Here is a 25,483-nt window from a genome sequence, read left to right on the forward strand (position 1 = left end):
AAGGCAGGCCATCCTAATAGAGAATCTATCCTAAGTAAAGAAGTTTCTCACATGCATCATTTCGTCATAGCTTTTGAGACTTGAATCTGAGTCTTCTTTTGCCTCTCTTGACTTCCAGTTGCCCGTTTGGTCTTGGTGGTCTCAACTGTGGAAACCGTAAGTATCCCAAGTGGAGAATTGGGACTGGGTGAGCCAGGTCAGCTGACAGCTTCCTCCCCTCTCCACTGTGTGCTCAAGTCCTGGGCTGGGTATGTGAGAAAAAGAGAGAGTAAGGCTTCTTGGAGAAGAAATAAACACCTGTTCTCTGAGCATGACGAGTCAGGCATGAAGTGGGAGGCACGGAAGAGCCCACACCTCGAGGAAAACCCAGGACACTCGGGAGTATTTCCTGGAAATAAGGAATTGGAGAGAGGTTTCAAAAGACTTTTGGCAGACACAGGGGTGGCGTGAGAGTAAAAAGGATGTCCCGGGGCGGGAAAACCATTTAGGACCCATTTAGGGTCTTGGGGCAGCCACAGATCCATGGTGTTTTGGGACCAGTTTGTGAGTGGATGTGTCCAAATTATGGAAGGACAAAAGATCGGTTGTGCCGGTTTAGGTTTGCAAAGTACACAGGAAGTGAGCTGCTGGGCGGGTGAGTTCCTGGGCTGCAGTCAGTGACTGCTGGGGACCTAGCAATCGCAGCCCAGGAGAGGTACATGGTTGGGAAGAAGCCACTGAGACCATAGCGAGCAAGAGAGAGTGTAAAAGTCAGGAGACTTCAGCGATGTGCCAACTGGGACAAGGACCAGCCTGCTATGCAGTGTTGTGCCAACTGGGACAAGTCACCTGCCATGAGGTGGAGTCTTTCTCCCTGAAGTAAAACTCAGTGTGGTCAGTGCTGACAGCATGGCAAGCAGGATCCAGTCCCTTCTGAAGAATAGCTTGAGCCATTTTAGGTTTGCTTGTACTGGCATTTTTCGAGATGGAAGTTACCTTCAAAATTATGAAACAAAATTTGTCATACAGAATATGGTAGAGTTTTAAAATAATAGCAATCAAATAGTTTCCAGGTGACCTTTGTCCCCTCTTATACAGGTAAATGTGCGAATGGTGAATTTTCCAGTTTATCAGTTTGGAAGTAGATGTACTTTTATTCCCTGTGTGTTAAGACCCCCTACAGTTGCTGTTTCTTAACTGTATGCCTCACTTTTATGTCTTCCATGCACAAATCAAGCTTAGCTTAGCCTTTCTCCCCTACCCTATCTTTTTCCTTTTTCTTTTTTTTTCCTTTTTTTTTTTTTTTTTTTGAGGTCTCTCTATGTAGCTCTGGCTAGCCTGGAACTTACTATATAGACCAAGCTGGCCTTGAACTCCCACAGATCCTCCTGCCTCTGCCTCCTGAGTGCTGGGTTCTGGATCTATCTACTTTTCTATTCAGGAGAATAGCTGACATTCTGGAAGGTAGTATTGCATGTGTTCATGTTCTGGGTTTTGTGCCATTGGTTTTTTTTGTTTTGTTTTGTTTGTTTTTAATGATTGGCCATTACTACTGTCTGTCTAGGAAATACATACCCTGCATCCATTTATCCTCTAAACTCTTATAGTGAAAAAATAGTAAAATCTGTTAGTGGGGATCTCAAAAATAGTTGAGCGGTGGTGACACACACCTTTAATCCCAGAGGCAGGCAGATCTCTGTGAGTTCGAGGCCAGGCTGGTCTACAAGAGTTAGTTCCAGGAGAGACTCCAAAGCAACACAGAAAAATCCTGTCTCAAAAAAACCAAAACCAAACCAAAACGAAAACAGGATTTCTCTCAGGTTCCTTTCTTTCTTTCTTTCTTTCTTTCTTTCTTTCTTTCTTTCAGATTTCTGTCTCTTCCCCACCATCGCCTCCCATATCCCTCCCCCTCCCCCAATCAACTCCTCCTCTCTCTAGTCAACCTGAAGAGCAGACCAGGTTCCCTGCCCTGTGGGAAGTCCAAGGACCTCCCACCTCCTTCCAGGTCTAGTAAGGTGAACATCCAAACAGCCTGGGCTCCCACAAAGCCAGTATGTGCAATGATAGCCTTTGCTGGAGAGGTTGTGGAGAAAGGGGTACACTCATCCATTGCTGGTGGGAATGCAAACTTGTGCAACCACTTTGGAAAGCAGTGTGGCGGTTTCTCAGGAAATTTGGGATCAACCTACCCCTGGACCCAGCAATACCACTCTTGGGAATATACCCAAGAGATGCCCTATCATACAACAAAAGTATATGCTCAACTATGTTCATAGCAGCATTGTTTGTAATAGCCAGAACCTGAAAACAACCTAGATGCCCTTCAATGGAAGAATGGATCTCTCAGGTTCTTAAGACCACTTTTCCTTCTCCATTTACCCAAGTGACCATTAAGTCCAGCCTCGATCGTCGGCCCCAGCCCACTTCAGGAACTGACCGTTTATCATTAAACTGTAGTAACTTTCAAGTTAGTATTATAAAACATTTTATGACAGCTGATAAAAATGTTACGACTTGTGATAACGTGTCAAGTGGCGTGTTTCTGTACACGCTTCAGCAGCAGACACCACCACCTACCTCCTTATCTCAGTCTGGGCCCAGCCCTGGGTGTCGGCTATGGAGCTGAGGGCACCTGGCCGTCTCCCCATCGGTGATGAAAGCCCCCAGGAGGCCATGACTCATCATTTGGTGTTTTGTACCACTCAGCCTGGCTGCTGTCACCCAACCTGATTTTCGTTTTCCTCTTTTAGTTTTGAGATGTGGCTCAGGCTGGCCTCCCTCCATCTCTGGAGCACTGGGGTTACAAGTGTGCCCTACTGCACCCCGTCTCATCGATTTCCTGCAGGCAGGGACTGTCTCTAGATAGGCACAGTCTGTCCTCAAGCCCAAGGAAACATATAAGCCAGCTTTCCCCAGCTACCTGCTTGACCTTGAAATTCCCCTGGTCCCACATTCCTGGCTGCCTTACAACTCCAGTATATTCTAGGCAGAGGCTTAATCTGTGTTCTGCCGTTTAGAGGTTCTTGCTAGCTTTCTAGCTCTGCCCAGGTTCCACTCCTTGCTTCTCATAGAAAATTCCTTCAAAAGGGGTAGGATGAGTTTTTCTCAAGACTTTAGTTCCTAAACGTGTGACCAGAACTACCCTTGTCCTCTGTGCTCTCCGTGCACATCCCCATGTGACCAGAGCTGACCCTTGTCCTCTGTGCTCTCCGTGCACATCCCCTTGTGACCAGAGCTGAACTTTATGTTGGTTCCTCTGCGCAGAAGTATAGTGTCTTCCCGATGCTTTGAGTTGCTTCACCTTTTGCTCCTCTCACTCACATGTTTTGTATGTGTGTATGTAATATGCATGTAGTATGTATGTATGTATATGTGTATGTGTTTATATGTATGTGTATGTTATGTATCTGCTTATTGAGTTAGAGTCTAACATATCTCTCATACTATTCTAAAACTTCCTTTGTAGCTTGAGATTGCCTCAAACTCACAATCCTCCTGCCTCAGTCTTTCCAGTGTTGGGATTTCAGGCATGTGCCACCATGCCAGCCACTTTGTTCTCTTTTAAAAATTTTTTATTTTGTCATAGCATAGAACAATATAAAATCATTCATTTTCCCTTTCCAAACCCCAAATAAATTAGAGTATAAGTGTAAGATAAGAAAGGGGGAGGATGTACACCGTCCATCACCCACTGTATGCCACGGTGTGTGAGGACCAGCAGCCCCAGTTACCAGGGAAAGAGAAGGATGTACACCGTCCATCACCCACTGTATGCCACGGTGTGTGAGGACCAGCAGCCCCAGTTACCAGGGAAAGAGAAGGATGTACACCGTCCATCACCCATAATATGCCACGGTGTGTGAGGACCAGCAGCCCCAGTTACCAGGGAGAGAGGAGGATGCACACTGTTCATCACCCATTGTATGCCACGATGTGTGAGGACCAGCAGCCCCAGTTACCAGGGGGAGAGGAGGATGCACACTGTTCATCACCCATTGTGTGCCATGGTGTGTGAGGACCAGCAGCCCCAGTTACCAGGGAGAGAGGAGGATGCACACTGTTCATCACCCATTGTATGCCACGGTGTGTGAGGACCAGCAGCTCCAGTTACCAGGGAAAGAGGAGGATGCACACCGTCCATCACCCATCATATGCCACACACCACCTGTGTGAGGACCAGCAGCCCCAGTTACCAGGGAGAGAGGAGGATGCACACTGTTCATCACCCATTGTGTGCCACGGTGTGTGAGGACCAGCAGCCCCAGTTACCAGGGAAAGAGGAGGATGCACACTGTTCATCACCCATTGTATGCCATGGTATGTAAGGACCAGCCGCCCCAGTTACCAGGGAAAGAGGAGGATGTACACTGTCCATCACCCATCATATGCCACACACCGCCTGTGTGAGGACCAGCAGCCCCAGTTACCAAGCACCTGCTAGACACAGACCTCCTCTCTCCACACCTACGAAATCAGAATCTGGACATTTACCAGACTCAACAACTTGCTTGTGTGCGGCATTGCATGCACCTCCAGCTCGAACACAGGCATCGTCCCTGTGAGTGTGTCTCCTTTCCAAGGAGTTGGACTTCAGCGGATATACTAGTTTGTAGCCTGCTTTTCTAAACTTTGAAGATTTTATTTTGTGAATGAATATTTTCCCTGCATGTATATGTCTGTACAGTGCATACTTGGTGCCCACAGAAGCCAGGAGAAGGCATTGGATCCTCGAGAACTGGAGTTACAGATGGTTGTGAGATGCCATGTGGGTGCTGAGAATTGAACCCAGGTCCTCTGGAAGAGCAGCCAATGCTGAGCCATCTCTCCAGTGTTGTAATAGGAGCAGCGGGGCTGCATCCCTGGCACCCGGCCGCCCACATGCTAGCTTAGCTTATGCCCCGAAATAATTACACGGAAACTGTATTCTTTTAAACACCGCTTGGCCCATTTCTATCTAGCCTCTTCTAGGATAGCTCTCGCACCTGGACTAGCCCATTTCTAATAATCTGCTGTAGCCCACGAGCTGGCTTACCAGGAATGATCTTAACCTGCGCCTGTCTGGAGTGTGAGAATCATGGCGACTCCTTGACTCAGTTTCTTTCTCCCAGCATTCTGTTCTGTTTACTCCACCCACCTAAGGGTGGGCCTATCAAATGGGCCTAGCAGTTTCTTTACTGCTTAACCAATGAAATCAACAGATTGATATATGACACTCCCACATCACTTCCCCTTTTTCTGTTTAAACAAAAAAAAAAAGAGGAAGGCTTTAACTTTAACATAGTAGAATTACATATAGCAAAACAGTTATCAAGCAAGAATTACAGTTACAATATTTATATCTACTTTATCTTTTATCATAACAATGGAAAACTGTAACTACCTATCCATTCTTCAACTCCATCAAAGACTCCAGAAGGATATGATGTTACCTAAGTAAACAAGAACTAAGAAACTTTAAACTCTAGAAACAACAAAGACATCTTGCTGCCTGGACAGTCATCCAAAGTTCTTTTGTACCGTTGGGGCATCCATCTTCAGCCTTCAGGCCCATAGTATCCAGCAGACATTTTTATCAAGCAGGAAATTCCAAAGACAGTTCAGTTATTTTCTGCTGTGTCCTGCAGAATGTCTCGCAGACTCTTTCATGAGTCATGAACCCCAAAAGACCGTCTCACCTTTAGGCAAGTTTAGCAGTCCTCTCTCTGCGGGTTCTCTGTGTCCAGTTTATGCAACAGTCCAGGCAAGAGCAGTTTCTTGCCCAAATGGCTATCAAACTCCATAAGGATCCTCTTCGATGCCCATCTTCCTCTCGAAGTAGATTGGTGCTGCCAGGAGCAGACGTGTCTCATTGTCATGAAAAATCCTAAGTTATTAAAATATTTTAAATGCCATATTCTGCAGCCTTTGAGAGATATGAAGAATGCCTATCTAACTGAAATATATCTCTATATATCTAGAAAATCTAACTAACATGACTACAAACTTGACTATTATTTATGATTATCCATCAACAACCTATATTTCCTAATTATACATTACATTTTAAAAATGAACTACACAATCACAATACCTTAATCAAGATCAAGAAATACATATACATATAACAAAATTGACCTTAAAATCCATACCAATGCAAATTATTCATACCTATATCATTTCCCCCTTTAAATGTAAAAGAACATTTATAAACAATTTTTGGGAATATGGGCACAGTTATTCTCCCACATCACTCCAGCCCTGTAACCTGCTTATAACCACAATGTTTTCACTTCTATACTCATATTATGTCACTTTTGATAGTGCCATACTATCCTATGCTGTGATATATTGTGTCCCTCCGGTGACCTTTTTTATAGGCTCATCCTCTAAGCTGGTTTATGGCCTCTGTCGCATCATGACCGTAGAACTCACACTGCTGCTCCAGATTGGCTTCTTCTTATCACGGACAGACATTTCTGTCCTTCCCTCTTTCATACCCATTCCATGTGGCCTTTGCTTCAAAGCCTCTGGCTCACCGGTGGTCCTTCCCTAACAGTTTCAAAGTGTGGCTTTCAGACCCATCTTTTCTGTTTCGTCTCTTCCGGTGAACTAGGGCGTTCCACCTAAGGATACTCCCCACTGCCTTCCGCCCCAACCTGATAGACGCAGAACTTCTCACTCTGCTCTCCCTGTTCTTGCATGGGGCTGCAGGGAGATTCAGATCAGAGGAAGTGCTGTGTCAGCAGGAGTCACTCAGGTCCAGAAAGACCCAGAAACGTGTGTGAGGAAGGAGTGATTCATAATCACCCAGAAATCAGAGCCAGCCGCCATCCCGCTGGCCTCAGCTGGCTTTCTTTCCTGTCAGGACTGAGGGAAGCAAGGCTTGGGAGAGGAGAACATCCCCATGGCCTGGTGAAGTGGAAGGGACAGGGACCCCAGCAGAGAGTAAGGGTCACATGGAGATTGTCTTAATGGAGGGCAGTGGGCACTGGGTAGGTTCACACATAACCTGGAAACTTGGAAATTGGGAAACTTCAGGGAAAGAAAAGGAAAACCTTGAGCAGAGATGTAAGAGGATGGGGAGGCTTAAAAGGCAAAACTCGGACCTTGTGTGGTAAAGTACTGAATTTTAAAAGAAAGCCAATCAGGATGCCTAGAAAGCTCTGTTGCATGGGTTTAAAGAAAGTGTGTTCTTTTTAAAGAAAGGAAGTTCTGGAGGAAAGACTGGTGAGCCGAAGCGAAGCTTAGCAGAAGGGCTTGTCCTGGGACAGGGTGTCAGGAATTGTTGGAGTGGGCTCCTCTGGCTGCTGGGGTCAGAGCTCTCAGCTCAGCCCAGCGTGACTCCACCTCCTCTCTGCTTTCACTGCTGTGGCTGTCCACCGGCTTCCTCCTCTCCCAGGCCATGTGGTAGAAACAGAATCCATGCAGCTCTTGACTGTGTGTGAAGGAGAAAGTTCCATCATGTATTCATTCCTCATCAGCTGTGGCCAAGGGTGTCAACATGAGTGACCACCCCACTGCAGATGGAGGGAGTAAGTAGTTCTCAGAAGAGGTGGGCTATACAGACAGTGGGTTCCTTCCAAATAGCCGCATAAGCAAGGAGCTCCTGAGGAAGGGAGAGGCCCAGCGTGGGCTGGTTTGGTGGAAAAATGCAAGCTGAGGTCCCAGCCTCAAGCTGAGAGGATGGTGGAAGGAGCTGCGGCTGGCGAGGCCAGGAAAGGAGGCCCGAGGACCCCAGCTTCCTGCGGTAGCATCTCCTCAGACTAGAGAGCACAGGACAGACACAGGCAGCGTCTCTGTCTGTATCCTGCTAAACTCCCACTCAGTGCCCGCAAAGTAAACATGACAGTTGATGTTGGGGGAGAAAGGCCCCCATGAAGCTCTGTGTCTCAGAAAAGCTAAAGTCAGCACTTGTTCCCCAAAGATCAGTTTAAATGATGCTGTAGAACAGTGTGGCCGGGCGGTGGTGGTGCATGTCTGTAATCCCAGCAGCGCTCGAGAGACAGAGACAGGTGGATCTCTGTGAGTTTGAGGCCAGTCTGGTCTACAGAGTGAGTGTCAGGACTGTTACATAGAGAAACCCTGTATCAAAAAAAAAAAAAAAAAAAAAAAAAAAAAAAAAGGAAAAGAAAGACAGAAAGAAAGAAAAAAACAGTGCCCTTGGTAGACATGGTAAAGGGTATATGAAATCTCTTCGTCTTGTTTATTTTTATTATTATTTCTTTTATTTAAAGTATTTCCCCCTCGACTTCCCCCCCCCCCCATGGTCTCCTTTTTAAGGCAATGGCTCATGCTCACCCACACTCATCTGCATATATATACATTACAGCTAGGTTCCAGATAGCTGAGTCTGGGTTACTTCACTGTGTCCACAGCTAACATCTGTAAATGAAAAAGAAAAAGAAGTGTATGACAGTTGACCCCTAAAGGGATAGAAGGGGGGACCAAGTGAGATTTTGTGTATTTAAAAAGTGATCCAGCTGGGTATGATAGCGCATGCTTTTAATTTTAGTACTTGGGAAATTGGAGCAGGGGGATCATGAGTTTGAGGCCAGCCTGGGCTACATTGTGAGTTCCAAGCCACCCTAGGCTATTTAATCAGTTATTCCTTCCTCTGCTTCTGTCTGCCATCTCCTTTCATGTCATTCCTCTCTCTCTCTCTCTCTCTCTCTGTGTGTGTGTGTGTGTGTAGAGAATGCAGATGATAATCATATTTCTGAGCTTAGCTTATTTTACTTAAATGATGTTATCCAGTTCCATCCATTTTCTTGCAAAGCATGTTGTTTTTCAGACAAAACTGTTTATTTCAAAGAGGAGCAGCTATAGCCTGCAGCCACTTACAGGGGTCAAATAATGTTTAGTTGTTTTGCTGGAAGCTAGAAAAATTAGTGTGATATATGGGATAAATAATAGTTTACTTTTTTGTTTTTTGAGGCAGGTTCTCCCTGTGTTGCCCCAGCTGTCCTGGAACTTGCTATGTAGACCAGACTAGTCTTGAACTCACAGAGATTCACCTGTCTCTGTCTCCTCAGAGCTGGGATTAAAAGCATGCACCAATAAGCCTGGTTTAGATTTTGGTTTTTAGGAACAGAATAAACCAGGTTTGGTAGCACATGACTGCAATCCCAGGCTCAAACGGGAGGATTATTTCAACTTTGAGGTCAGCGTGGGCTACATAGTGCGTTCTAGGCTATTGTGCTATAGGATGAGAGCCTGTCTCAACTTAAAAAGAAAACAGGTGGACAGGCAGTAGTGGCAGCACTCGGGAGGCAGAGGCAGGTGGATCTCTAAGTTTAAGGCCAGCCTGGTCTACAGAGCTAGTACCAGGACACCCAAGGTTACACTGAGAAACCTTGTCTCAAAAAGCAAAAACAAACAAACAAAACAAAACAGGGAAGGCAAGTATGATGACACAGGCCTGTATTCCCAGTACTTGAGAGACGGAGGCAAGAGTTCAAAGCCAGCCTTGGCTATGTGAAACCCTGTCCAAAAAATAGGGAGGGACAAAGGGAAGCCAGTTGTGGTCGCTTGTAATCCCAGCACTCCGTAGACACTAGCAGCAGTTCAAGGGCATCCTTGGCTACATAGAAAGTTAGCGCCTGGGCTACATGAGACTTCATCTCAAAAGTTAAATAAATAAGCAAGCATAGAGAGACGCTGAAGCTTCTTAGAACGGGAACAGCACGATCAGGTTTGCTGTCCAGATGAGATGACAGGAGCTCAGGGCAGGCAAAGCTGGTGGGGATGAAGAGCAGGGACGCAGGGCTGGAAAGAGGGCCAGGGGTTCAGAACACTACCTGCTCTTCTGCAGGACTAGAGTTCAGTTCCCAGCAACCACATGGGGTTGCTCACAGCTACCTGTGGCTCCAGTTCCACGGGATCTGCCACCCTCTTTGCTGGATGGTTAAGAGCACTTGTTGTTCCAGAGGACACAGGTTCCATTCCCAGCACCTACACGGTGGCTAGTAGGCATTTGTCACACCAGGTCCATGGGATCCCATGCCTGTTTCTGACCTCCACAGGCGTGCACACGGCATGTATACTTACACTCAGTCATACACGTACCCATAAAATTAATATTTTTAAAGATGAACATGGATGCAATCCCCAAGAGGTTTGCTTTGTCCTCACTTGTAAGAGGAACCTCTGAACGCATGTATCACGAGGCGAGGGAGGCGAGGGTGCATCATGTGATTCCTCTGTGTTGCAGTACTAATCTTTTTCATAAGAGTCCGGCCTCTTTGCTATTTACTTAAATAAAAGGCTAGATGAAGGGTTCATAGCTTGTCATTTACTGTTCTATGAGTAGAACAGTAAATGTAGTGAATGTAGGCGTTCATCCAGATGGGGCGAGAGCTCTGGCTCTCTGCCGTAGCCTCGACTTTATGAAAATGGCTGCAGATCATTGTTTCAGTCTTAATTTCCTTCAGAAGTCTGGTCATCTGGAGCTGGAGAGATGGCTCAGTGTTAAAGAGCACTGTGTGCTCCACTCCCGGCACCTTCCTGGTGGTTTACAACCCTCTGTAATTTCTGTCCCAGGGATCTGATGTCCTCTCCTGGGTCATGCCACAGACAAATAATTGAATAAAATATTGGTAATAAATTTTTTTTTCAAGACAGGGTTTCTCTGTGTAGCTCTGGCTATCCTGGAACTAGCTCTGTAGGCTGGCCTCAGACTCACAGAGATCTAACTGCCTCTGCCTCCTGAGCACTGGGTCAAAGATTTGAGCCACCACACCCAGCTAAAAGAAATTAAAAAGAAAATTAGTTATTGCCCTTTCATACTAGATCTTGCAACCTGAGGAACAAATTTTAATTGTATTTCACAAGAAAAATAGAATAATTAATATAATTTATAAGAAATAATTTTGCTACAAATATATTGATATTAAACCAAATTAATTAGACCTTTCAGCATTATTCTATCAGTGCTAATTTCTGGTAGTTAAATTTATGTCTATGGAACCCCTGGGTCCCCGGATTTAACAGACCAGTAATATTTCTTCTGAAATTGAAGCATTTAACCTGTCTCAGTTCTGTTTTACCAAGTAAGGCCCTAAAACAGAATCTAGCATCTGCTTTTATTTTGTTTTGTTGTGAGACAAGATTTCTCTGTGAAATAGCCCTGACTGTCCTGGAACTTGCTCTGTAAACCAGGTTCACCTCAAACTCAGAGATTTGCCTGCCTCTGCCTCCAGTGTGAACCAAGCATCTTTATCTCTACTGTCACCATCAAGCTAACAAGTTTCTTGATGTTTAAATTTCAAAAAATCACTCATCTTAAATGAGAGAGAGAGAGAAAAGGGATGAGTGAAATCTCTCAGATCAGTTTGGGGAAACATAATGCTTGCCTGTCTCTTTCTCATTTGTGGTTCAGTGACATCATCAGGGCTGTCCTACAGGAAGAATTTTAGGGCCACTGCCCTAGAAGGGGCTGAACGGGGGATTCCTCTTAAGACAAGAAAGTGGAACTCTAGCCTTAGAGTTTTCTGGGCCACAGATGAGGCCTTAGGCGAGAGTGGCCAGGGCCACGCTGGCAGAGGTGGGAGCGGGGCGGAGGCTCTGATTATTACTCATGATCTCCTGCCAATCCACCCTGTTTGTTTGCCCCTTTGTTTGATGTGTTTAGCCTATCAGCTCATCACCGTGGTGATCGCGGCAGCTGGAGGTGGCCTGCTGCTCATCCTGGGCATCGCACTCATTGTCACCTGTTGCAGGTGAGTGACCGAGATCGCGAATTTAAATCCCGCTTTATCAACTGTGCTGTTCAGAGGGTCAGTGTTTAGCCTTGAACAGCGTAGCATTGGGGAGACTGAGGCAGAAGGAATATACCTTGGAGGATGATGACAGCCTGGGTCCATAGCAAGTTATAAGCAAGCCTGGGCTGCATGATAAAATCCTGTCTCCAAAGAACCAAATGGTAGTAACACAACCAACTAAAAAAAAAAAGGTGAATTGGATTTTATCAAGATCCAGAACTTTCCAACTCTAGAGCTGAGGAGGGGGCTCCGTTGGTAGAATGATTGCCTAGCACGCGTGAAGCCCTGCGTTTGCTCCCAGACACACAAAAACTGAGCATGGTGCTGTCCTCCTGTGATCCCAGCCCAGGAGGTAAAGGCAGGAGGAATCAATAATTCAAAGTTATCCTTAGCTGGGAAGCAGGTGCAAGGCCAGCTAGGCCTACAAAGAGACTGTTTAAAAAGCAAAACACCCGGATCTGGGGACACGCATGTCTAATCCCAGCACTCTGGAGACAGAGACACTTGGATCTCCTTGAGTTAAAGGGGAGACTAGATGGAAACACGTCCACACATGAACTTGGCCTAGTGTGTTCACGGCAAGTCTGTTCCTAGGAGTCCAAAGGGGAAACAACCCCAGGGCCTGTGGGCTGGTGAATAAGAAAACCAGATGTGACAGAACTGTCCCCAGACCCACAGTCAGCCACTGACTGGCACGTGGGTGAACCTTCCACATCCTATTCTAGGTGAAAGACGGCATCTGCAAAATCATCAGGGGTGCGATATGAACATGAGTTATTAAAGATCATCTGGGCTGTGATACAATTAATCGGCATCTTCTAGAGACAGGAAGTAGACTAGCTGGAGTCTAGGGCTAGGTCAGGTTAGAGATGTTGGAAGGCTGGGGATGGTTGCTATGGGGTAGGTGACGAAGCGCCTTTAAAACTGAGAGGACAGGCGCACCACAGTGAATGTGGTAAATACCACCAAACGAGTAAATCGTATGGTTACGTCAATCGGTTCTCAGGTCTGTGTTTATAGAGAGATGCAAAGACACAGGGAGGCAAGGGGCTGCCTGAGCTATGTCAGCAGCAAAGGCGATGGAGGGAGCCATGGTTTGGATGAATAATGTGACCTTCGCTCCAGGCTTCCTGCAATGGAGTTCTATGGGAAGGGAAGAGAAAGGGGAAGCTAGATCCCCTTGTCTACAATTACCTCTTCAAGTAAAGGAAAATTACAATCGTTGATTTACACGATATCAAATGGAAAGAATTATGTGTAGGTAACAGACGGAGGGACTTTTCCCAAGTAGCTCGTTATCTTTTTGTGCCCATGACGTAAGGACATTTTAAAGCATCCTTTGCCTCCAGGAAGGCTACCAAGAATAACATGGTAAGCATTATATCCCTCAGGAGTGCGGGCCTCGAGGGATAGCCATTTCTTCTCAGATTGCCATCAGATATAAGCATGCAAGGAAATAAACCGGTTAGGGGCAGTTACATAGAGAAACAAGACCTGGCAGGCGGAAGGACATAAACCTTGTCTTGGCAGCATTCTCGGTCACGCAATGTAGGTGTTTCTGGAGGGAGCCCGGATTCTTGGCTACTGAAAGGGGAAGACAGCAATGGGGCCAACCTGTCACTGCACAGTTGTAGCGGGTTGGCTCTGGGCCTGACGGAAGAGCCGGTACTGAAGCCGTGTGCAGGAACTTCAGTTTTACGATGCTGAATCAGTTCTGTGCCCTTCCCAGAAACTTAAAGTGCAGGATGAACAACGGCCCTCAGATTCTCTTACTCAGATCAAATAGAATTAAATATTTCTGATCCTCCACCCACAAGACAGACAGTTGCCCCAATCAGTCCTAGGCGGTGAAACCTCACAGCAGGGTGGGTTCTGGGCCTGCTAAAATGAGAATGTGGAGAGGCTGTAAGCAGGCGACCCCCATGGAGGTTTTGTAGTTTGTGAAGTTGTAAGTAAAACCCTGGCTGGGAAGTGGAGAGTCCAACCCCATCCCAGGTCTCTAGTAGCTGCAGGTGAGCCTCGGGCTAAGCCTCCACGAGCCAGAGCCACCCGAGGCCTGGCTCCCATTCTGGAAACTCAAGAACAGCCTTGATGCTTCACCTGTGGCTACTGACGTTTGGCCACCAGTGAGCTCCTTTCCCCACCACGGTCACCTGTAAACCCTGATTCTTGTGCCCCTGACCACTCCAGGGCACAGTCCCTCTGCTCCCAGAGGACACTAATAGCCCCTTTGGGGCTGTCTTCATGCTCCATTTAGGCTTTTGAAGTTGGAAAGTCTTTTTGTTTTTGTTTTTGGTTTGTCCTTTTGTTTGTTTTTGGATGGCAGAGGGGACACCTAATGTCATTTTTAGTTTCTTAGGCATATACTAAATCATCCTAGCATTTCTGGTGGGCAGCCACATGGAAATACAGGGGCAATGCCAGGTCTATTTTATGTTGCCAGACACACGAATCAGTCTCGTCACAGAGGCCGCTTTCTGGCACAACTTACTGACAGAATTTGTCGCGCATCTTTTTAACATCTCACAGAAAGAGTAAAAATGACATAAGTAAACTCATCTTCAAAAGTGGGGACTTCCAAATGTCCCCATACGCCGAGTACCCCAAGAATCCTCGCTCACAAGAATGGGGCCGAGAAGCCATTGAAATGCACGAGAACGGGAGCACCAAAAACCTCCTGCAGATGACAGACGTGTACTACTCGGTAGGTGTCTGCCCAGCCGGCCACAGGGTCCCAGCCGGCCACAGGGTCCCAGCCGGCCACAGGGTCCCAGCCGGCCACAGGGTCCCAGCCGGCCACAGGGTCCCAGCCGGCCACAGGGTCTCAGCCGGCCACAGGGTCCCAGCCAGCCACAGGGTCCCAGCCAGCCACAGGGCCCCAGCCGGCCACAGGGTCCCAGCCGGCCACAGGGCCCCAGCCGGCCACAGGGTCCCAGCCGGCCACAGGCCCCCAGCCAGCCACAGGGTTCCAGCCGGCCACAGGGTCCCAGCCGGCCACAGGCCCCCAGCCGGCCATAGGGCCCCAGCTCAGGCTCCCTATGAAAGCATGGAAGGAGAACACTGACATAAACCTCTCAGGTTCACAGTGTACTGACACACAGTTTATTACTCGGGTTTATTATTCGGTCTAACAATGGCCTAGCCGTGCAGTATTTAGCAGTGTGAGTGGCAGGGATCCTTTCACAGAGAAAATCACTGTCAGGGAGTGGGAGTCGTCATCCCTGTGGGAGTCGTCATCCCTGAACTTGCTTTCCAGAATAGGAACAGAAACTTCCAAGAAGAAGAAAGAAAGAATGTGGTTTTGGCCCTTTGCCCTTCTCCTGTTTGTTTCGCTATCTCGTATCTCACCCTGTGGTTTGTCAGTCAAAACTGGGGCCCGGGAGAGACACAGCAAGAATGGCTCAATGTCATCTTCACCATGGAGGCTTTAGAAACTCAGTTGATCTCAAATAATCGGCTCCATCCTGGACTGCATCATCGGGGAAGCTGGGAGCGTACCTTCAGCCAGTTGTTCTCACCTTCCTGACGCTGTGACCCTATTTAATACAGGTCCCCATGTGGTGGTGACCCCCAACCATAAAATTGTTTATTTTCGGTTCTACTTCTTAACCGTAATTTTGCTGCTGTTATGAACTGTATTGTAAATATCTAATACGTGACCCCTGTGAAAAGGTTGCTCCACCCACCCGCCCCAGGGATCTCGACCCACCGTTGAGAACCACTGTGTGTAGTCCCTTTTCCTGTCCCACGCTGACTCCTATTTGGTTCAGTTCAGCTCAGGTCACATCAAGTCAGCCGTGAGGAGACACAAATGCAGATACCGGAGCAGAAAAATAAACATGTCAGGTGACTTCTCACCAGTTTGCCATGTGGCAATAAACATGAGACCTTGCCCTGTGGGGATTTAATGGCACTAGACATTCGGCGATAGAAACCATAATCTCTGGTTGCTATGGGGATGAACCAGGAGGATCAGACTTTGGATGGGAGGGGCCAGTTGGTTTCAGTGTGATCTTTGAGATTTTTCAGCCAGGAGGAAGAACAAGAAAGGTGGAGAAAATACAGATAGCCACGCCCCTCCAGTTGAACTCTAGTTCAGCGTCCTGTCTCTGGACAGGCGTGGGTCTTTCTGCTTCTGTCAGGAATTTCTTTTCCCTTCCCCAACTGATGCTGTTCTCAGTGTATCTTAACTCCACATTCTTTGCTCGGGACTCCTCAGCCATGCTCTGGTTTGATAATGATAGCAAACAAGCAGGCAGAACCCTGGGACCCCCGCCTCGCGCCACATTCCCATGGCATTGTCTTAAATCTACTTAGGCGCTCAGATGAACACTTAGTCAGGGTTTCTGTTGCTGCGACAAAACCCCAAGGCGGGGAGGAACAGGTTCACACTTCCACGTTGCCACGTCACCAAAGGAAGTCAGAACACAAACTCAGAACAGGGCAGACACCTGGAAGCAGGAGATAATGCGGAGGCTATGGAGGAGGGCTGCTCATCAAGGCTTGCTCAGCCTGCTTCCTTACAGAACCCAGGAACACTCACCCAGGGATGATCCCACCTTCAATGGGCTGGGTCTTCCCTGATCAATCACTCACTGAGACAATGCTCTACAGCTGGATCTTAGGGAGGCATTTTCCCAGTTGAGGTTCCCTCCTGTCAGATGACTCTAGTTTGTGGGTCAAGCTGACATAAGACTACGCGCAGGCCCCATCTTCTCTTTATGGAAGCCGAACCCGAGTTTACAGCACGATGCTGTCCCCTGAGTGCCATTGTCCCTCACAGAGGGTCCAAAGCCGTCCAGGCAGTGGCACATTGGGCTCTCATAGGTGTGATGTTTATAATGCCCTCTATCTAGTGCTTTATTTCTACTAAAAAAAAGCCTTAACTTTCTCATGGAGCCTGTATTGTTGTTTCCAATACTGGCCCGACTAAGATTTTTTTAACCCCTTTGTAACAAGGACTGAAATGTGCCCCACGTCCATAAAGAGATAAGCTTGTATGCCAGGTCTTGTGACACACGCCTACAATCCCAGCACAGGGTAGGAAGAGGCGAGATTGTGGGGGGAGCTAGAGAGATGGCTCGGCAGTTAAGTCCCAGCACCCATATGGCAGCTCTCAATTGTCTGTAACTCCAGTTCCTGGGAATCGGATGGCCTCTTGGGGTGTCTGTGGGCACCAGGCACACAAACATTCATATATATAAAATAAAATTTAGGAAAAGTAATTAAAATGATTTGTTTAAAAGGAGGAGATTGTGAATTTCAGGTCCCCAGGAACAGATGGCATGACTCCGCCCACCCCACCCCCATCTAAATACATAAACAGACCCGTGGGAGTCTTGCTTTCAGTTGAGCCCGTGCTTCGATATTTCTAGCTAACCCCAATCTCAATTTATAGCTAGTCCCATCTTAGGTTCATTAAAATGTAAAATCATTTAAACTTATTTAAGTCTGGGAATAAGTAACTTTTATTCTTTTCTCTTTGGCATCCAGCCCACAAACGTAAGGAACCCTGAACTTGAACGCAATGGACTCTACCCGGCCTACACTGGACTGCCCGGATCAAGGCACTCCTGCATTTTCCCGGGACAGTATAACCCATCTTTCATCAGCGATGAGAGCAGGAGGAGAGACTACTTCTGAGTCCAGGAGGGAGAGGGCCCGTTTCTCTGAGCCTCTTCCCCAGACCTCTGGCTCAGAAGACTGCACGGAGAGGGAGTGCCACGCACTAGCTGCTCCCAGGGACTCGTCAGAGCCACACTTGAGGGGTATGACCACAGTGGAAGGGGACAGATGGATGCGGAACCGCAGAGTGCTCGTTCCGCGCTGTTATCACTGTGAACGTGAAAGTGGGCCAGTACCGAGTCTCCGAATGTCTGGCGCGTAGAACTGGCTGACTTCCACAGGCAACCACTAGGCGGCATCATTTCCAGGCCCCAGTTTCCCCGTAATTTGCACTTTAATAGATTGGGCAGGGAGGTTTCATTTTTGACTCATTCCCAGGCTGTTTCGGAAAGCCTTCCTTTCCTAGGATACTTCTACAGGCCTCAGTCTGGTGATTGACTGGCAGCCAGGTGCTGGCACTTTCGTTTTCCTGCCTGGTGCCTTGTGCTAATGAACAGATGGAGGTAAACAGACCGCTGTGATCAAGGGATGCTGCAGCCAGGGCGTGGAATTTTAAGGTTTCTAGGTTGCCTGTGCTCATTTCCAAGCAAACACCCCAAATGAGAACTTGACCTTTGCAAGGTGCAGCACACGGCTTCCATTTGTTTTCTAAGTCAAGGTGACACGCTTGCTTACGATTTATTGATCTTACTTTTCCCAGCAAGAACGCATCAGGGTAGAATAGTTTTCATTTGGTATTGTTTCATTAGGTGTGCCCAGCTGCCCCTTAGCGAGTCCCAGCAGGCAGTATCAGGCCGGTCCTCCGTGTGGTAGGGTGGTTTTGATCTATGAGGGAATGGCATGGGGGCCTGGGACGCTGACGCCCAGCGTGGAGCCAGAGTCTGCGTGGCCGTAGCAGAAAAGGGAGAGGCGATCAAGTGTGTCGCCACTGTAGTCCCCACGGCGGGATGTGGCAGAGGGCTGGACTGAATAACCTGGCCTGTTTCCTGCATCACCCAGCGTTTTGAGAAGCGGCGGGGTTTCCCCAAGGAAGAACAGGGAGCTAGGAGGGAGTCACAGGTAAGGGTGTGTGCCTTCTGATCTTTGAACCCACAGTGTCCACAAACTCATGGAAAGTTTTAACCACTATTTACTCGCTAGAGAGGGAACTTGGTCATTTCTCTCACCCGGTCATCAGTATGCCTGTGTTCTTTTGCAGCGCCCCCTGGAGACAGAAGTTTGGCCCGCCAGGGGTCTGAGAGCTTGCTTTGGGGAATGGAAATTTTGTGTCTTTTTGTATTGTGGGAGCCCAGTGTGTGTGTGTGTGTGTGTGTGTGTGTGTGTGTGTGTGTGTGTGTGTGTGGCGGGGGAGGCTCTGTGCCCTGCGGAACTACAGTCATTTATCAGTGTGTGGAATATCCTGGTTTTGGATGAAGAGGTCAAAGCATTGTGTCGTGTCCCCCCCCCCCCAGCTGGGAATTCAGGGGTGTATCTTTCTGGAAATGGGGCAGCTCTTTGAAATAGATCTGTGTGTATTTGTTTGGGGTTCTCTGGTTCCTCCGAAATGTATGCAGGTCCCCAGCCTGTTTTAAGTGTGCACTGTGTCCCATAGTCTCCACCGCTTGGGACCATTAGTCAGGTGCAGTGGGTTTTAAGCATCAGATGCCTTCACTAGTACAGAGAATTCTGTTGCTGTTGGCTGATGCATTAGCATCTAGAAGCCATGGGTCTCGCCTCTGCCCCACTGTGAAACTGGTGGCTCCTTGTACATTTGTGAGCTCCTGTGCACCGCTTACCTGAGCTCAGGTCCCCTGTGAGGTAACCTGGTTCTAGCCCTTCCCTCCGTGTCCCTGTCTGTCCCCAGCCTTACTGCTGTGAGAAGAGCCAGTGTGGCGGCTGTCCCTAGGCACACTTCTAATGCCTTCAGCTGGCATCCCAGCTGGTGAGCGCCTGTACAGGGCCAGAAGCCTCAAGCCCCACACAATGACGATTTTCAGGAAAAAAAAAAAGTCCTAGGAGGAATCCCAGTGTCCAGAAAAGTGTCCTGTGAATCCAAAAATGCTTGCTGGCTCGTGAGTTTGGTCCAAATAGAGTTGATAAGTGTATTTCATTTTGTTCCTTTTTACTGTGGTAAAACTGAGAGTGACGAGCAAGGGTGAATTTATACTGAGTCTACTGTCTCGGGGATGGGGCTTGAGGTAGAAAGGCTGGAAGAATTTGTAAAAGAGATAGGACTTACCTGGCACTCTCTGCCCACCATTGGGAGGAATGCAGTGTCTGGGTGCTGTCCTCCTCAGGGTTACATCCAGATGGAGCCGGAGACAGGACATCGGCAGCCCGTGAGCAGGACAGACAGGATGAACACACGCCTAGACATGCAGACTCTCTGCAGGACACAAGTGCTCACAGTCGGCCCGCACACTCAGAACACATAATTCACATGTGTAGATATGTCACAGTCCTGCATTTGGGTCCCATGATGAAGGAAGAGGAGATGCTTGTTGCAGAAGAGCCAGGCCAGGCAGAACTTGTCTATCCCTAAGGGGTTCAGGAATAAGAAATGGGGTGCTTCTGGAATCCAGTCTGAGCTCAGTGTAAATGCCAAGGGATCTTTTTTTTTTTTTTTTCATTGCTCCACAAGGCAGCTCATGACTTGGGGCCCATCTCTGAAGAAAATAAGGATAAATAGTGTCATGTGTCCCTATGAGTCAAGCTCTATGCAAGGTATTTGGTGATAGTTGATGATGAGCGTTCAGAGAGGGGATGTAGTTCAGATGGCAGAGAGCTTGCCTTGCATGTGCGGGCCCTGGGTTTGATCCTGGGCACCACATAAACTGGGCGCAGTGTTACACTCCTGTGACCCCAGCCCTCAGAAAGTCAGAACATGACACCCGTCTCAAAAAGGAAAATATTAATGTGTTTGTAGTTGGCAAGAAGTATATTGGTACGTGGCTTGGGCTGCCAGAAGTGAAAGGGAATGGTCTAGGTGGGTTTTTGGATAAGCATAACCAGACTGAGGCGCCCATTTGAGGGCTGCCTGCATTATTCTCAAATTGAGGCCATGGCTCCTGCATATTAAATGTGTGAACCTGTAGGAGCTGGGAACGTAGTTGAGAGTCTGGGGTGCCGAAGGAGCTTCCTTATTGGGGAGGTTATTCTTAGAAGCACGTAAGTCTTATTGAGCCAGAACTGGTGTATGATTGGTGCAGGCAGCTGCCTGGTAGCATTTTGAGGTCAAAGATGACTATTATGGTCTAAAAGAGGAAGTCATAAAGTTGGGCCACAGGAGACTGGCTGACGATCAAGAGTAAAGTCTTCAAAAATGCTGCCTATTCAAGTGTGGAACTCCAGAGAGAGCACACTAGGGTCACCCCTGGCACGTGGCTTTTGGATGCCTCCTTAAGCCACCTTGCCCAAGAGTGACGTGCCAAGGTCTCTGTAACTGTGGGACTGGGCCTAAAGCGGTAAAACTATACAGCCAAGTTGTTCTTAGCTACGTGTCCCACAGTACACTCAAAACTAGGGGCTTTACACATAGTTCTAAATTTATCTTGATTCTTTTTCTTCGAGACCAAAGCACTTCTTTGGGAAGAAGAATACAAAGTTCTGTGTTTTCATATTTTATTTAAAACAGCCTGTAGTAGCAGAGACATTGTCATCTACCTAAAAGCTTTTGTTTTTAGAAAAGGACATACATATCTCCTCCTCCTCCTCCTCCTCCTCCTCCTCCTCCTCCTCCTCCTCTTCTTCTTCTTCTTCTTCTTCTTCCTCCTCCTCCTTCTCCTTCTCCTCCTCCTCTTCTTCTTCCTCTTATTCTTCTTCCTCTTCTTTCTCCCCCTCCTCCAGCTCCTCCTTTCCCCCTCCTCCTCTCCCCCCTCCTCCTCCTGCTAGAAGATAGGGCCAGGAACCCAGGCCGTGCACGTACCAGGCAAGTGCTGTGCCATGCTGTGAAGCTGCATCACACCCCAGCCCTGTCATTTCTTCTTTCCTAACAGTATCATTCTAAAGCGCTCAGCAGTGTGTTAGGAGACAGAAATGCTTTTGTAGCTTATTGCTGGGTATGTGTGCTCTTTCTTTTCTCAAATCCCAAAGGGGAAAACAATAGGAACATTAAAGTTAAAATAATAACATTAAACTTTTTTAAATAATTGGTTAAAATAATAGGAACATTAAAGTATTAAATGCCAATCAATTCATTGTACTTAAGTGTCTCCACAGGATTTCTCTGTGTAACAGCCCTAGCTGTCCTGGAACTCGCTCTGTAAACCAGGCTGGCCTCAAACTCACAGAGATTCACCTGTCTCTGCCTGAGTGGTGGGATTAAAGGCGCGTGCCACCACCACCCAGTGAGGTAACACTTCTTTATGTTTGATGGAGACTTTAGCCCACAGAATAGCCTGTGAAACCAGAGGGAAACCTTTAGGTATGAAGAGAGGCGGGTCCTGGGCTGCCCCTGTCACATGGGCATTTCCAAATGGCTGCCTGGTCAATTAAATGAAGGGCTTGATGCCCTTGTCCTGGATTGTTGGAAATGGGGTGAGAGTAGGAGTGGGGTGGAAGTGGTTTGTCAGGGGAACTGAATGCACTCGCTTGTCTTTGGGCATTACCTAGGCCTGTTCTACAGAGAAATTGACCATTTCACCATGAGTTGCTGTGAGCTGATGTGTGTGTGTGTGTGTGTGCGTGTGTGTGTTGCTGGCCTTATGGTTAAATGGAGATGAAGCTGCAGTACGAACTCCGTTGCCATTGTCCTGGGTTTTGTTCTGTACTCTTTGAAACCTGACACCCACGTTGACTGTGTGAAACCCATCATGAGAATGTTATTTAAAGTTGTATTATAATGTCGCCTCCACTAATTATTCAGTACTGTAGCAGCAAAGTATTATTTGTAAGAATCCGGTTATTTTTATACTTATATCCACTTTAAGTCTGGCGTTCTAGTCAGCAAAAAAAAAAAATTGATGCAATAAAATTAATATCATTCCCATTGGTTTTCTCTTAAAACAAGCAAATGAGTGTGTAAGAAGTTGTGTTGTGTTTTGCTTTGTTTTTTTACCAACATGTCATTTAAATAGCTGAAGTGAATAGTGGATTTCTGGATAGCAAAGAGAGGCCATGAGTCACCTATCCGTTCTCAGTGCCCGGAAGTGAAGAAACACTGCTGAAGATGAATGGGTAAATGGAAGGGTGGATGGACGGATGGATGGATGGATGGATGGACAGACGGACAGACCTCCCTAGGTGACAAAGGCCTAATTCAGATATTACATTCTCTCTGTCTCTAAATCAGAGGGTGTAACTAGGTCAGACACTGGGCATTTGCTCCTGACAGCTGCCTGTGACCAGTCCATGCCAACTCCTCTTGTCATGGAGATGGGACAGTAGCATGTCTGAGAATCTGTGGAGCTGTCAAATCAGGGTGGCCTTGGAATGTGGTTGCCTGACTTACAAAGGTTCACTAAGTATTCATTAGTTGCTTCCATGGACGCCTCTCACACACTTTACAGAGGGAAAAATAAACCCCTTGGCACCAGTGGAGGCTAATAGCCACAGCGTGGGGCAAGAGGGCATCCGGTCAGCAGGCTCAATCAGGCTGTAGCTTGTCAAACATTCCTGGATGACCAGTACCAGCTCTCTCTCCAACCCCTCCCTCCACTCAGCCTCTAGGAAACCGGCCCCACTGAGATCTTTACAGGGTCCTGATGTTGGTCCTGACCTGTTCCTGCTCAGCTCAGCTAGACATTGGAAACCATAACAACTGCAGATTCCCCTACAACTGTATGCATTTAAGGTGTGCACTATGATGTTTGGTATGCACAAGAAACTGGTTCCTGCACAGACAAGGAAATCAATCTGTCATCCCTTGTATGTGTTTGTATAGTAACGTCAGATCTTTCAGCAAATATTTAGCATTTAATACACTCTTAACTATACTTTTTGGTGTATCTTAGTTACATTTTTTAACCTTCTTTTCTCTGTCTAACCCACCCACCCCTCATTCTCTTTATTGTGACTCCTTCAGACTCCATGTGACTGAGGCCGGGACATGGGTGGCTTCCAGAGATCCACGTATTGGAAACTGGGTCCTCACTGTGGCAATTTGGGGAGACCTTTAATAAGTGGGACTAGGTAAAGAGTCTCAGGTCAGTTAGAAATGTCCCCACAGAGGAGAGATTATGAGACCCCCTTGTCTCTCTTTGTCCTCTAGTTTTGTGATTGTGATCTCTTTCTCGCATACAAACTCTTCCCCTGTGGTGTGACAGCCAAGAGGGCCATCTCCAAAGCTTGGTCAGTCCGTGAGAATGTGTGTGTGTATGTGTGTCAATCCTAGAGAATGTGTGTGCGCGTGTGCACTTGTGTGTGCCCCCTTCCCCATCTCCCCTTTATTCTTCCTCTCCCCCTCTTCTCTTCACTCTTTTTGAAATAAGGGCTATCACCAAACCCAGACCCCTCCCACCTCAGTGTCTTGTGCACCAAGATTACAGACTTGGGCCACCCTGCCTGGCAATCTCTTTTGCGTACATCCTCAGGTCTTTCGTAATAGCAGTGAACACACACATATAATGTACGCTAATGCATGCATGCGAGGGAGGTCATGCAATATTTATCTTTCTGCCTAGCTTACTTCGCTCACTAAACTATCTCCCCAGTTCCACACAATCTCAAAATAGAGGACCCCTCTCCCTTACTTAATGCTAAGTAATATTATATATCTATACCAGTTTCTTTAGACATCCATCAATGGACAGTAAGAAAATTTCTACATTTTGACTAATGCAACATTTTGATAATGGGTTCAAAGCCAAGAGAGGAAGCCTTTTGCCCACACATCGGAGCGGGGGCTGCGTGTTTAACCCACTTGTGCCTCTGCCTGGCTGAGCCTCTGCCCCAGGATGCAGTTTGCTGGGAAGGAAAGTTCTCCAAGTGTTCAGACTCTCAGCCTGAAGACTTCAGCACCCACAGTCGTCTGTTTTCCAGCTTGGGGAGCAGATCCTGGGTGTGTGGTGTAGTGATCCTCCCGGGCAAAGTCCTCCTGTGTCAGTAGGTAAAAGCCCTGGCAGCTTTTGGCTCTGAAAACAGCATTGTGACATCATGCAACCCTTGGCATAGCGATCAGGAACTTCGGATTAGAAAGACAGGGCCATACCAGGAGTAAATGTCTCTGCTGCTTTTTACTGATTTTATCAAATCATCCAGCACCGTCAGTTGGTAGGAGGCATTCTTCTACACTTCCCTGCTATTTCTTCACAAATCACCGTGGCAGGCCTGAGTCTACCCCAGTGTCTGAACCTCTGTATCCTGATCGGAGGAATAGGATAATAATTTCTGCCTTAGGAAGTTGCAAAGATTAAAGTGTAACACCCGATTCTGTGTTACCCCCTCGGTACAGTTCGTGTGCGAGCTGGGCAAGGGCCTGGAGTTTGAAAGAACACACAAGAGACCTGGGTCATTCGAAAGAAGATCAGCCTTGGGAAAATCCTTATATACCTCGCTGCTGCACAAGGATTTCTGCCCAGGCAGGTGGGAAATTACCACACCAAAGATGGAGTCAACAATGCCCTACAGTTAATCACCAGGCAGGGTAGAAGGGGCACAGGAACAAACAGAATGTTTTAGCTGGCTGACCAGAAACAGTCCTCAAGATGCACCCCAGGAACAAGGGCAGACCTGGGCCCTACATTAAAGAACTCGTAGGAAATCATTCTATAACTATCAGGAAATGATACATATTGATTCTGGTGAACAAGAACCTCCTGTCACATAAAGAAGGAAGAGATATGGAACCTTGGATGTCACTATTCACTGTCCCTGGTGGCTTGAGCTTGGCCCCTTCACTTCCATAGCCTTCCCCCCCCCCCCATCAACATAAAGGGACCAGTTTGCTCAGTATCATACTGTGAGGACCTACAGCACTGTAGTAGTGTCTTGTAGGGATAAGTCCTGCCCCTTAGGGGGCGTGTTTGCCTCGGGCTAATGTTGGCCTATAAATTTGACAAGCATGCTCCCAGCCGTCCCTTTCTTCTGCTTTCCTGGTCTCCGCGGGAACGGTGGTTCTGTAAGTCTATTTCTACATTAAAACTATATATATTTTTACAATCTGTCTGCATTCGTTTACGCCGCTACAGTGTCTGATAGTCCATGCTCGGGTCTGGCCCACAGCT

General features: G+C 47.4%; 1 protein-coding gene across 6 annotated transcripts in view; it reads left to right on the plus strand.

Moving 5' to 3' along the window:
- The window catches only part of LOC121461695 (protein HEG homolog 1-like), a 117,200-nt gene that overhangs the window by 64,164 nt on the left and 27,553 nt on the right, over positions 1-25,483 (plus strand). For 3 of the 6 annotated variants that reach the window (XM_041672833.1, XM_041672835.1, XM_041672837.1), the window contains 4 exons: positions 119-156; positions 11,588-11,675; positions 14,247-14,421; positions 17,211-19,948. In XM_041672833.1, the coding sequence (XP_041528767.1) occupies positions 119-156; positions 11,588-11,675; positions 14,247-14,421; positions 17,211-17,360 (451 nt within the window). In that variant the 3' untranslated portion in view covers positions 17,361-19,948. Of the gene's footprint in view, positions 1-118; positions 157-11,587; positions 11,676-14,246; positions 14,422-17,210; positions 19,949-24,711; positions 24,748-25,483 lie in introns of those variants that run through there. The other 3 variants (XR_005976220.1, XR_005976221.1, XM_041672836.1) reach the window with 3 other exon arrangements.

This window comes from Microtus oregoni, unplaced genomic scaffold, assembly GCF_018167655.1.
Source record: "Microtus oregoni isolate MIOR12 unplaced genomic scaffold, Mior012 000023F_ref0000262, whole genome shotgun sequence".
Taxonomy (NCBI): domain Eukaryota; kingdom Metazoa; phylum Chordata; class Mammalia; order Rodentia; family Cricetidae; genus Microtus; species Microtus oregoni.